The 13073-nt window shown below is 41.7% G+C and overlaps 1 protein-coding gene across 4 annotated transcripts; it reads right to left on the reverse strand.

Moving 5' to 3' along the window:
- Positions 1-2182: 2182 nt before the first annotated feature.
- On the reverse strand, positions 2183-12513 carry LOC106563559 (FYN-binding protein 1). Of its 4 annotated transcripts, none has more exons than XM_014129247.2 (18): positions 12243-12513; positions 8456-9443; positions 7438-7564; positions 7057-7129; positions 6916-6959; positions 6151-6271; positions 5835-5994; positions 5552-5684; positions 5371-5390; positions 5180-5252; positions 4920-5015; positions 4031-4071; positions 3830-3911; positions 3553-3652; positions 3305-3467; positions 3176-3209; positions 2991-3022; positions 2183-2818 (listed from the first exon to the last, which is right to left on the reverse strand). In XM_014129247.2, the coding sequence occupies exons 1-18, from the start codon at positions 12243-12245 to the stop codon at positions 2796-2798; spliced, it is 2313 nt and encodes a 770-aa protein (XP_013984722.1). In that variant the 5' UTR covers positions 12246-12513; the 3' UTR covers positions 2183-2795. The 4 variants fall into 4 exon arrangements, 3 of the variants coding, with proteins under 3 accessions (XP_013984722.1, XP_013984714.1, XP_013984732.1); XM_014129239.2 differs by having other exon boundaries at positions 8456-9446; positions 12243-12439; XM_014129257.2 differs by lacking the exon at positions 4920-5015 and having other exon boundaries at positions 8456-9446; positions 12243-12439.
- Between the last annotated feature and the right edge of the window lie 560 nt (positions 12514-13073).

The following is a 13073-nucleotide window of genomic DNA, read 5'->3' on the forward strand; positions in this document are numbered from 1 at the left end:
GGATTGGTGATAATCTGAGAAAGATTTAGGGAGTCCCATTGCTTTAGGACTTGGTCAGGTGGTTTAAACATGTCCCAGTTTAGGTCACCTAGCAGGACAAATTCAGACTTAGTGTAAGGAGCCAGGAGTGAGCTTAAGGCAGGTAGGGTACAGGCCGGTGCTGATGGAGGACAATAGCACCCAGCAACAGTCAACAAAGAGCTATTTGAAAGTGTAATGCTTAAAACCAGCAAATCAAATTGTTTGAGGACAGACTTGGTGGAAACAACCGAGCACTGAAGGTGTTCCTTGGTAAAGATTGCCACTCCTCCACCTTTGGAAGATCTGTCTTGCCGAAAAATGTTATAACCAGAAAGGTTAACATCAGTATTCAAAACACTCTTCCTTAACCACGTCTCAGTAATGACCAACACATCTGGATTGGAGCTGTGAACCCACACTTTCAATTGATCCATTTTAGGTAATAAGCTTCTAATGTTATTAACATGCAGAAAACTCAGGCTTTTACGAGAGCAGAAATCAGTGAAGCAGGTATCAGAGCACAAGTCAGAATTGGGGCTAGCAACAGTAGATGGGCCAGGGTGTACATGCACATTTCCAGATATCATCAACAGTAATACAATCAAGGCACGGCATAGTACAGGGAGAGTTCTGTGGTGCTGATTTAAGACATCTGAATGTGCATCAGATGGCAACAAGATCATATTGTACAGCAATTTCATCAGGTAACATGAATACAAAACCGGCAAGAGGTGGTTAGAATAGGATGGGAGGCCAAAAGTCTGTGTAACCAATAGAGTCAGAGTCCCGAGTGTGGGAACAAACAGTCTGTCCCACGGTTGGGTAAAGAAAGTTTGTACTCAACGAAGTATGCAGGAGTCATGAGGAAAATAGCAAAATAGAAAAATGCACAAGATGAAAAAAAAATATATAACGACTTTGGGCTAGCCATTGTAAGTTCAGAGTCACCTGCCCCAACAGTGCGTGTGTGCAGGAGGCGAGCGAAAGCTCGGGAGAGAGGGGCGAGTGTGGTGGAGGCACCTGTACCAGACAGGACAGGGCAGTGCGGTGGAGGTACCTGTACCAGACAAGACAGGGCAGTGTGGTGGAGGTACCTGTACCAGGCCAGGGCAGTGTGGTGGAGGCACCTGTACCAGGCCAGGGCAGGGCAGTGTGGTGGAGGCACCTGTACCAGGCCAGGGCAGGGCAGTGTGGTGGAGGCACCTGTACCAGACAGGACAGGGCAGTGTGGTGGAGGTACCTGTACCAGACAGGACAGGGCAGTGTGGTGGAGGCACCTGTACCAGGCCAGGGCAGGGCAGTGTGGTGGAGGCACCTGTACCAGACAGGACAGGGCAGTGTGGTGGAGGTACCTGTACCAGACAGGACAGGGCAGTGTGGTGGAGGCACCTGTACCAGGCCAGGGCAGGGCAGTGTGGTGGAGGCACCTGTACCAGACAGGACAGGGCAGTGTGGTGGAGGTACCTGTACCAGACAGGACAGGGCAGTGTGGTGGAGGCACCTGTACCAGGCCAGGGCAGGGCAGTGTGGTGGAGGTACCTGTACCAGACCAGGACAGGGCAGTGTGGTGGAGGCACCTGTACCAGGCCAGGACAGGGCAGTGTGGTGGAGGCACCTGTACCAGGCCAGGGCAGGGCAGTGTGGTGGAGGTACCTGTACCAGGCCAGGGCAGACGGTGAACAGATCGCCAGGTGGAATCCAAGCAGCAGCGCAGCAGGAAATGGGAGTAGGTGTGTGCCATGTGCATCCACTTATATCAGTGCACACAACTAGGAATTTGAATATTTAATAGCATTTCTGATAACCTAATCATTACAAAACTTCTATTTGATCAAATAAGCCTCACGTAGCAAATTAGCAATAACAATTTTTGTTGACCAAACTTGACACTCATAAGATGTTTCTATTAACTTGTTCAGTGAATTTTGATAGCAGATCAAATCAAATGCACATACATCTTTTTACCACATATAGCTCAGTGGGTTAACAAGGGGTTAATCATTTAGTCACCATTCTTTTTTATCTAAAGAAAACATTAGATAGACTATGTAGCCTATGTGTGTTGCAGGCAAATAGAGTCCCAGTGAAATACTGCCATTCTAGCAAATATCATTATTCAGAGAAAGCAGTCATGAATCTCATGAAGAAAAATGAAACAATGAAGGGCAAATTATTTATTTTATTGTATTTGTTATTATGTGAATCAAATGCATTTCTATGACATGAGCTTTTTAAGAAACCAAGGCATTTGTTCCCTCACACTCTCAGTCAGAAAGGTCAGACCTATCGCATAAAATCTAAGGTTGTCATGGACTCTGACTTTCAGTACAATATGACATAGGTAACACACCTGTCAGGTGATAACCAGCCAACTACGACAACTGATCTGAAATGCTTTATTTGGCATCACATAGTAAATTAATTTATGATGAGTATTTAAGTTTATTATCATCATCATCGTCACACCTTTGTTGTCAATCAGTGTGTAATGTGTCTTGTTAAATATAGAATATAAGTATTCAATGTGATTAAGCCATGTTATGTAACCTATAGGTTCAATATAAAAATGCAACATTGTATGTAATTTAGGCCTATACATTGCAGTCACAGTTATTCATAAAGGGAAAACATCGAGAAAGTACTGAATTTGTGGACTGTATTGTTCTTGAATGAAAATGTCATATCACCCCAAAAATAACCACAATAAATAAGATAAAGATTATTGATGTAAAACAAGAAACAAACCAAAAAAACAAGATATTGGCACACATTGTTCAGTCGTTGTCATAGATGCAATCTGCAAAGAAATGTGAATTATTAGGCTAACTAGAAATGATAGAATTAATCAATTAAAATCCTCTGACATAACAAAACATATCAGCACCACATTGCAAGAATAACATTGATATAGTTGATCACTTGATCTTTGTATAAATGCCATTATTTCATGTCAAAAGTCTAAAACGTACCATCACCAATGTCATCATAGATATCAGAATCTCTGTAAAAGCAAAACAGATCAATTATATCTAATTCAGGGCATTTCATATCCAAGCATTTTCTCGGCAGTTTAGTGAACTGGCCAATAACACACTTTAGATGGTGTATATTTCTGGATGTGTTTTTGTATGATCTGTTTTTGTGTTGTACTTACTCTACTACAATATGGCTAGTCAAGACGTAGCCAACTAAAGGAGAGAGAGATGACGATCATTAAAGTTAGCCCCCTTGCAAAAATGGTTTTTATTGCAGAATGCCTATGTGTGGATTCATTGTTACTCACACTTGCCCTCCTCGTTCCTGCAGATGAGCTTGTTGTCTACAGGCTCAACGATGACATCCACAGTCTCCCCAGGTCTCAACGGCAGATCTTTACTGCTCCACTTCTTATTGGCCAAGGTGGAAACGATGGTCACCTGATACAATACCTGGATCTCCCGATCATGCTATTGGTGGGAGAGAACAGGGTTGAGGGTCAAACAAATACATAAAATGTCAAATCTATGTAAATTGTAATAATATATTACTTACCTTGAACTTCTTTCTGAAATCCTTCTCTTCCTTCTCAAATTTCTTTAGCTTTTTAGGATCTTTGTCCTCAGCCTTATCCTTGGTTTTACTTTGTGGGAGACTGAAAAGAAAATAAATGTGACATTATAAAAATATTTCCCAATGGGGGATTAGGACATTCTTATGTCATTACAGCAACTTTGTTTAACCATGGGTCTATTTCTCTCTCTCTCTCTCTCTCTCTCTCTCTCTCTCTCTCTCTCTCTCTCTCTCTCTCTCTCTCTCTCTCTCTCATTACCTGCTGATAGGTGGAGTCGGAGGGAAGTTAGTGACATCCACATCATCATAGATTTCCTCATCAATGACCTCAGACGATTGTTCTATAACAGCAAGAGATACAAAGAAAGAATAGCAAGAACATATTGAAAATGCACGTTTTTGTAATGCCACTGATACAGAGCACAGATAGACACCCAAGACATTAAACATAATACTTTACCAGTATTTCCTTCCTGATCAAATTGGGAAGGTGGAGGTACTCTGAAAATGACAAAAACGTAATTAAAATCTTAGTCCATGTTATGCCTGGTCTCTGGTGTAATTTGATTTGATTGATTGTGCTGCAGGTCAATTTTGATCAAATGGAGATGAATCAATACAGATAATTGAACAATCACACAGAAAGTCAACAAATCGCCAACAACACTATCATTACAATTATTTAACTCACACCTGTAGATAGATCATTGTGGGTACATATACATTTATAGACAGAATGAAACGGTTGTTAAAGGCCAAGTGCAGTCAAAACTGTGATTACTGTGTTTTATATATATTTCCACACCACGAGGTTGGAATAATACTGCAAAATTGTGAAAATTATGATAATGCCACTTTAGCTGTTTGAAAAGACCGCCTGAAATTTCAGCCTGTCTTGGTGGGATGGAGTTTGGTCGAGTTAATAGACCAATAAGAAAAAGTTCCAAACCTCTCTACCAATAACAGCTAGTTTTCAGTTTTCTCCTCCCTACTCAGACCACTTCCTGACAGTTCTAGCAACATTTTTGCTTGAGAGATTGCTCTTTGCTAAGAAGCAATTTTTGTTTCTTTTTAACAATTTTAATTGAAAACAATCACAGTTGTCACCCAGAAATTATATGATATTGAGATCAAAATGGCTGCATTGGACCTTTAATTAATTGAAGGACATACAAAAACAGTATTTTTATTGATGTTTTAAGAATGATTTCAGATTGATTAAATGATTCAGTAAGGAGTTAGTGAATCCCTTCTGTCCCTCCTGTTTAGTTCTTTGAGATTTTGGGTTATAGGGTTAGGAGTTAATGACAGTGTATTTTCCTGATCCATCTTACTAATGAGAGAATTACTCAATTTTGCTGCCTGGGCCTTTTCTCCACTCCTCGAAGCCCTTTAACACCCAAGAGAGACCGCGAGGTTTAGGGGGCAATCTGGTGTCCGAGAGGCTAGGGTTGCACACACACACACACTTATTTACATACACTCACACAGACACATGCATAGAAAGTATACACTCACACAGACACATGCATAGAAAGTATACACTCACAGATGAACGCACGCCAATGAATCTACATCATCATAGTGCAGCAGGTCACGATATTCTCACCTGACGTTGAAGCTTGACTCGTCCAGATCATCATATACGTCCCCATCCTCCTCAGGTGGTGGAGGAAGAACCACTATGAATGACAAAAGGAAGATTGAAGCTACTGTAGATGTAACTAAGGTCCTGTGTGACCACATGACCATATTGTGTTATTCACTTTCAATATTAAGTTGTGGTCATTTGAAACTTACTTCCTGGACCCTTGATCCCACTGGAATGAGGAGAACATGATTTCAATGGAGCACATAATGACACAGTCCAAACTAAAGACAGTGAAAGGGATTCATGCAGTGCATTTCTCTAATAAGGTATTCATATCTTTCCAATGGTTATTTATCTCAAAGGTTTTGATAGTGTCAGTGGCCATTTTACCTGCTGAGGTTATTATGAAAGTCCACGTCATCATAAACCTCCGGTTCGTGTTCCATCTGACTGGGTATAGACACACCATGACGCTTCAAAGTGTCAAAGTCAATCGCAACAGACTCAGTCTTCACATAGCCATCTGAAAATATACAATATACAAAATATACAAAGTCTCACACATGGGGAACATTTAAATGGATGTGAGGGAGAAAAGTAAGAAAAATAGAAAGGAGATGGAGTTGAGGAGGAAGAGCAGGAGGAGGAGGAGGAGAAGACAGCTGTCACTTACAGGAGCCATCCTGTGACCTTCCCAGCCAGCGGCCCTCTGGGTTGTCCAAAACACGCATGATGTCAATAGACTCTCCCTGCTTCAGCCCCAGGTCCGTCTTGCTCCCTTTACTGTCCACTCTGGCCTTGGCTCTGTGGATGACCTCCAGTGGACCAGTCAGCTGCCACATTAAGGATAAATAAAAACATGATAGAGGATGCAACGTAATACACATTAACTTCCCAAATATTCTACAGGGTGGACTCCATGATAACTACAATATAGCAAGACTTAGGGGAATCCCTGAACAACAGGCTTCTGCAGTGCAAACACTCACTTTGAATTTCTTTCTGGCGTCTTGTTCTTTCCTCTCGCGTTCTTTCTGTTCTTTCTTTCCCACCACCTGTCGTTTTTTCTCCTCCATCTCTCGCTTTTTCTCTTGTTCCTTTGATGATTCCCTGATAAAAAATAAGTGTCAGTGGTGTTAATGCTCACTAGAGGGCAGTGTTCATTTAAAACCTGGTACAATAAAAGTTGAATAAAAATTGGAGGGAATCCATAGAGATACTGTAGTTAGAGGACTCAACTTGGATATAACCCATTTTATATCCATATAACCCATGGACATTGCCATTGAAGACAATATAATTATGCCATTGAGGGTAATGTATGCACTCACTACTGTCTTATTAGTCGCTTTGGATAAGAGCATCTGAAATTGCTAAAAATTTACATTTTAAAGTATTCAACTGGGTGGGGATTCCTATAGTTTGGGAGCGATCAGCCAATGATCAGAGCATTGTCTTCTTCTTCAAATTGGGTTTTATGGACTGTAAATGGTTTGAAGTCTTATCACCACCATCTATCTAATGGCCACAATAAATAAATGACAAACAATATTTGGTTCAGGACTCCAGCCATGCCGGGGTTGGTAAATCACCAATATTAGCTTTACACTATTTTTAAACAAACAAAATAAATATATATACTACTTTAAAATGGAGATAGCCTCAATTGCGCTGCCCAAGCTGTCACAGGTGCCATAATGGCACGGATACAAAGATGAGACCTTTTAACATCTCTATGAGGGAATCGTTCTCACCATCTTTCATCAAGATCTTCATACATTTCATCACTTTCACTGTCCTATTGGAGGAAAAATATTTTGTTAGAATACTGTGCGAATACATGGCGATAGTTAGTAAAAACAAATGTTGACCAAGTGACAAATATTCAAAGTCACCTCATTCCTTTGACTAGGAGGGTTGTTCATTAACCCCACATCATCATAGTTCTCATCTGGGTCAGGTTGGATTCTGGAGGCAGAGACACAAAGTCAGTCAACTGGCCAAAATGACCCACCACATCACAATAAAAATAAAGTCAGTACACAAGTATTCAATTTTCAAAGTTACTAAAGGAAATAATAAGTACTAGTGCATAAACAAGAAAGGGTGTTACGAATTATATTGTATGATGTTTCTATGCTCTGAAGAAAGTGCATTGTGCCTCTACAGGCCGATGTGTATTTGACTTGTGTATATACTTCAGTGCCAATCACGCTAGTCTAATATTGTTCGGCTTTCACACGACATTCCCCTGATTATTGGAGTCTGATACTCACATGGCTCCTGGTGGTCGCGGTGGCAGGCTAGGGGCCATGGGGTTAGAGGGCGGGGGTGGGGCCACATGGTTACTGGGGTGAGAGGCAGGAGGTGGGGGAACACTTCCCTTTCTAAACCCAGCAGGACCTTCAGGGTAAAATTACAAACCTTTAGACGGTCCTTTCAGATGTAGTGAAGAAAAACTTTTATTTTTCAAATCAATTGCAGATTCTTAATATAGCAATAGAATAAGACCTCAGTCCTCCGTGTTCTATGGACGTTATTCTGTAGTCGAAAGGGAATGTACAGTAGCGGAGTTTGAGAAAAGAAAAATCCTTGTCCCTATAACGTGTCCAGCAGACAACAAGCATTGGATATCTGGTTACTGAGTATGTTGAATTTCATCCTGCATGTAGACAACAATCCTTACAAAAATACACAAATAGTGCCTGTAACATCTCAAAACGACATTGTCACAAGAGGGAGTGTGGAATTCACATTGAATCCCTCTTCTGTCTGCTGACTTACAATAATGCAAACCATGCTGAAGTCTATCTTTAGTCAAAACCATATTCACATGTGGATCCAAAAAAGGAAACCTTTCACTTGAATGTGTCCCTGTTAAAAGAGGAACTCCGCAATTAGGGAGCAAACATCAGCTGTAAAAAGGAGGAAGGTAAAACAGAAACTGGAGCGGGAACTTGAATAGAGGAAGCCAATGTTCGTGTCTTTGGTTTCACATTTCAACGTGGAATTGTACTTCTGTGTGTAACGACTTTTCTAAAGCTTTTGTAAGATCAACCCCTCTAATCTGTCTGTCTGTTGTGATGACAACCTGTGACACAGCTGATGTGTGTGTTCTACCACCTGTCTCCGATCAGTGGAGCATACAACCACAGAAACCACTAGACTGGGTGAAAGGCCTGTCAATCTGCAGAACTGGAGCACATTTAGAAAACCACAGCAGGTGCATCTTAGCAGCTGATAGACTTATCCTGATGTGGCTTATTAGTGATAAGTGAAAGACAAAACACTTACCATCGGTACTAGCCTCTGTGCCCTTCTTGAACTTTTCCAAGTTGACCTTAGGAGGCCGGTTGGGTTTGGCTGGGGCAGTCCCCAGTGCCAGGATATTAGGCAGTGGGTTCCTTTTGGGGACAGAAGAGCTACTGGTAAGGACAGAAGGGTTCACCCCCGCGACTGGAATGGTGTGGCCCAGTGGCTTCTTAGTAAAGCTTGGTTTCTTACTGGCTATAGGTTTGGGGGGACAAGAGTCACTGGAGGTGAGGGGGAGTTTGGTTATTTCTTTTACTCCTTCCTCGGATAGTGTCTCTCCTCGATTGAATGCATTCTGAGCAGTCCTGAAGTTTGTGGGCTTGAGGGTAGTGCTTGGTGTGAACGGTTTGATTGTAGAATCCACAGCGCCAGCCACACTATTCTCTGTCTGAAGCCGAATCCTTGCAATGGAGCTGATGGGTTTTATGGAAGGGGGTAATTTGTTCGGCGTACCCCCGCTGTCGTCAGGTTTGGAGCTTCTGTCTTTGCCCCAGGTGGGTTTGGCCACACACAGGGGTGGTTTGGGGAAGGCAGGCTTGGTGCCAGGCAGGGTCGAGCTCAGAGAGGACTTCTGGAGAGGGGGTTTTGTCAGAGGAATTTTGACCTCAGCGTCATGGGATACTTCTGGGCCAGGAGGTTTGGGTTTAAATGGGTACTGTTTGACAGAGGGTTGGCTGTCCTCTTGGGCACTTTCAAACATACTAGCGATCGCTTTGGTTTTGGGCAACTCCCTAACTTCGGGAGCACTCTTGGTGGAGACAGTGTTCTTGAGGAAGTTGGGTTTGGGCGCGGTGGATGCTGCGCTGCCTGATAGGCTGGTCTCCAGGACAGGTTTCTTAGGCTGGATGGGGTGTCCAGAGGACAGGGTGGGGTTCACTGCAGCTTTGGGACGTCCTGTAGAGATGCCCTCTGTGGAGTTTCCCCCCGTGTTGAAGCGAGCCGTGATGGCCTTCACATCAGACTTGTTGTTCTGCTGGCAGCAAACAAACAAAGACTAGTGAGGAGGAAGTGTCCTTTATGGATACACAGTTTCCCCTAATAAATACTAATTTGAGGAAGACAGAAACAAATAATGTAATTTACATCAATAGTAATTCATTGAACATTGTTGGTTATTTCTTTATTATACAAACTCACAGACATATCTAACTAGGGAGCTAGGGAAAGGAGAAAGAGATAGAGAGAAAAGAGGGAGAAAACAGGTTGTAACCGATGCTTTATAACTGGCATTTAGAAATGACTCCAATCTCCACATGTACAACTTCTCATTCTTATTGGTTTAGGGTCATCTAAGAGAAAAGTTGTTCTATGATTTTACAGCTTAGATTGACATTTCATCAAAGGACGGCCTCTGAAAAGGATGCTTAACCCTGAGTAAACTATGCGATGTTTGCGCCATGTTGGTATTAAACCACCTCAATCTCACCAAATCAAGCCAACAACGATTCACCTACCTCTCCGTGTCTTGCTGTACTGAGAGCACTAAGCTCCTCAGGGTCCAAGTATGTGTAACAGATCACAGAGGAAACGCAACAAATTCACGGCGCTAAACAGGAAGTGGGTACATAGGTGTTCTGTGCTCTCATTATTTGATTAACCTATACTCTTTATTTTTCATAGACAGTATAGTCATTCTAACGATAATGGTTCTGCTACTACTATTTGAAAAAAAGGTATCTTGAATGCCTGGCTGTAAAAAGAGCTGTGTAAATATAATGAAGACCTAATATGACCTAATGAATCAGATTACCCCTCTATGATGAAAGGGTTCTGTATTATGACATTCTGTCTTTCCTTAGTCAAGATGCAAATTACCCTCTGGGGGACAAAAAAAGCTGTTTATCTGTGCTCTGTGTGAGCAGGTACCACAGGTTCTGCCCTCTGGTGAGAGGTTTTGAATACTGTATGTATCTGTTATTAGCCAGTTGCAGTAAAAATCTATGCCTCATCATGTTGTTGATAGTAAAGGACATGTGGTGGATGGCTCTCCTCTTGTAGCACCACACCTCACTGTAATGAGGGTTGTTTGAATCGAGACAGAGCAGTCCTATCATGAGGAAGTGCAAAGGACAGGCGTTCCGATTGCACAACGCTGATGGCCGCCTGACTGGGGAGAAACAAACTGTGCCGTTGTTGGACTTCAGGGGACAGAAATGTCCATTGAAAGTGGCAATAACTCATCAATTAATTAAGCATGTTAATACTTGTTTCACAGTGTATCGGACTTGTCACTCTTTATGAATACACAAATAGCCTAATAAATTGTGTCGCGTCACATAGAGAGCAATGTAGGGAGATTATAGTAGTTCACACTGGTTCTGCTTAAAGCAGTCAATGTCACGTGACTTTGTTTTATCATTAGTCTCACTGATGAGCATCCAGATGACTAGGGGGTAAATTTATAGCCTATTCTCACGACTGTTTCTCAACTGTAGTTTCTCCTTAGAAACCAAACAGGCCACAACTTCAGCTGGAAACCCCTGAGCTAGTTTATGTCCCTAATAAATGTAGATATTTCTGAGCTAATGATTATAATGCAACAAAGTTATAAAGACACTGTCTGCCTGTCATGTATGTGTTGAAGGCTGTGAGACGTACAACCCATTTAACGATATTCAAAGCAGGGACTCCGCCACTCAGACACAGAGAACTCTGACAATGCTATGTCATGTTTACGACTTCACAGATACAGTGGATTTCACTTGTCTATATGGCTACTGTATGTGACGTGGACTGTCACCAAAACACTGAAAGAGAGACTTTCAGGGCCCTACTGTCTCTAGTCACTTCACCAGAGATGTGCTGCATGCCTAGCAAGACTAAATTACAGCCAACAACCGAGGGTCAAAGGTAACACTTTGACTCTTTTTAATCAATGAGTTTAGTTGCTTGTGTGCTGAAAATTATTTTGGAACATTTTACATTTTAGTGATTTAGCAGACGCTCTTATCCAGAGCGACTTACGGTAGTGAATGCATACATTTCATACATTTTAGATTTTTTTTCCCCATATTGGTCCCCCGTGGGAGTCAAACCCACCACCCTGGCGTTGCAAACACCATGCTCTACCAACTGAGTCACACAGGACTGTGGTATGACATGGCCTGGAGCAGTAACATGAAATCCATGGATGAGAAAAAGTAGACAGTAATTACATAGAAACAATGAATGACTTTTCCAACAAAAGAGCAAATCTCCTGACACACTACGGTCAATGTCCTTTAGATGTTAAGCTTGTAGAGAAATGAGAGAAGAAAAAAAACACCTTGAGTGAAGCAAAGAGGAACCAAGGGTTTTTTCAGTGTGGTGAAACAAGTTAAAAAGTCTGTATTACACAATCCAGATTATCACCAACCCGTTTAAAAACTGTACTTCTCTAATGCAGACGTTAAGCGCTACTTTAATAACCAAAAACAAAACTACATCTACAAATCCTTCTATAAGAAACAGTATAGGTTTATAGTAATCAATTACAGAATCCCCATCTCATATCACTTTCATAAAACTTCCAAAGGAAAATGTGCACAGATAACAGGGCCCTGTATAACAAATAAGAAAATGAATATAGAGTCTTGCACATTTAAAAATCGCTAAGAACAAAAATTCTACAGCGAAATGGGCTAACACCTGCTACTACACTACGGTGTCCAAGGAATTTAAACAAACAATAACGCTTTCCCAAGTTAGCCATACAGCCAATAAAGATACAGCACCATTAACTTCTCAGGGTCATAACTCATGAGGATATGATTGTAAGGCAGGTACTCACCATAGTGGCAACAATCAGTGCCCAGGGAATCTACCCAGTCTGTACGTGGGCTGGCGGCCCTTAGGTAGGAGAGAGTTTCTCTGTGTGCACTGAATGTCTTTTTGTGAGCGATGGCATGAGAGAGAGAGTGAGTGTGTGTTTGTGTGTGTGTGTGTGTGTGTGTGTGCGTGTTTGAGCATTTGTGACCTCAGTGTCTGTGTGCTATTGGCTACTTCCCCTCTCTGCTAAATGACTCCTGTGTAGTCATCAGCATGGCAGTCTTATCTCTCTCTGTCCATCTGCTGTATTTGCGTATTTCAAGCAGGTACATTGCTCTTTCCATCTCCAATGAACCACCAGCGTCACAATTCCACAGTAGTTCCCCAGAACTGTTGTGAAATACAACCTTTTTCCTCCAATGGACACATGTCGTTAACTAGTATACAAAACCCAGTAATAAAATGTACTGAATTACATAAGGAGGGTCAGAGACACAAAGTCCACTGGCTAATGTAGTCAAACCTGAGGGTTAGCCAATAAGAAAACAAGGGATTGATGTTGTTGTTGATTGTAGAGAGACTGGGAATAAAATGAAACGCTTCTGGATGAATGAGGTCTGATATTTTAGATGAAAAATATTGACCTGAAATTAACAAAATAGAGTTACATCTTTCTCATCCAAACTAAAATAATGGAAGGAAGGAGGGAGGAAGGTCTGTAACTTTTTTTTTACTAAGCGCTGCATGGCATTTTCAAGCACATCACATTTGGTGTCAAATGAAAGCTAAGAGTCTATATTATTGCGAAACGAAGGCATATATCATATTTTTCTACCATTTTCCATCCTAAAAA

Source organism: Salmo salar, chromosome ssa01 (genome assembly GCF_905237065.1).
Source record: "Salmo salar chromosome ssa01, Ssal_v3.1, whole genome shotgun sequence".
In the NCBI taxonomy this organism is placed as follows: domain Eukaryota; kingdom Metazoa; phylum Chordata; class Actinopteri; order Salmoniformes; family Salmonidae; genus Salmo; species Salmo salar.

Coding starts and splice junctions, on each gene's coding strand:
- LOC106563559 (XM_014129239.2), bottom strand. Junction 3,653..3,829: donor CCGACTCCACCTATCAGCAG/GTAATGAGAGAG, acceptor TTTTCTTTTCAG/TCTCCCACAAAGTAAAACCA. Junction 3,468..3,552: donor ATTTCAGAAAGAAGTTCAAG/GTAAGTAATATA, acceptor TCCCACCAATAG/CATGATCGGGAGATCCAGGT.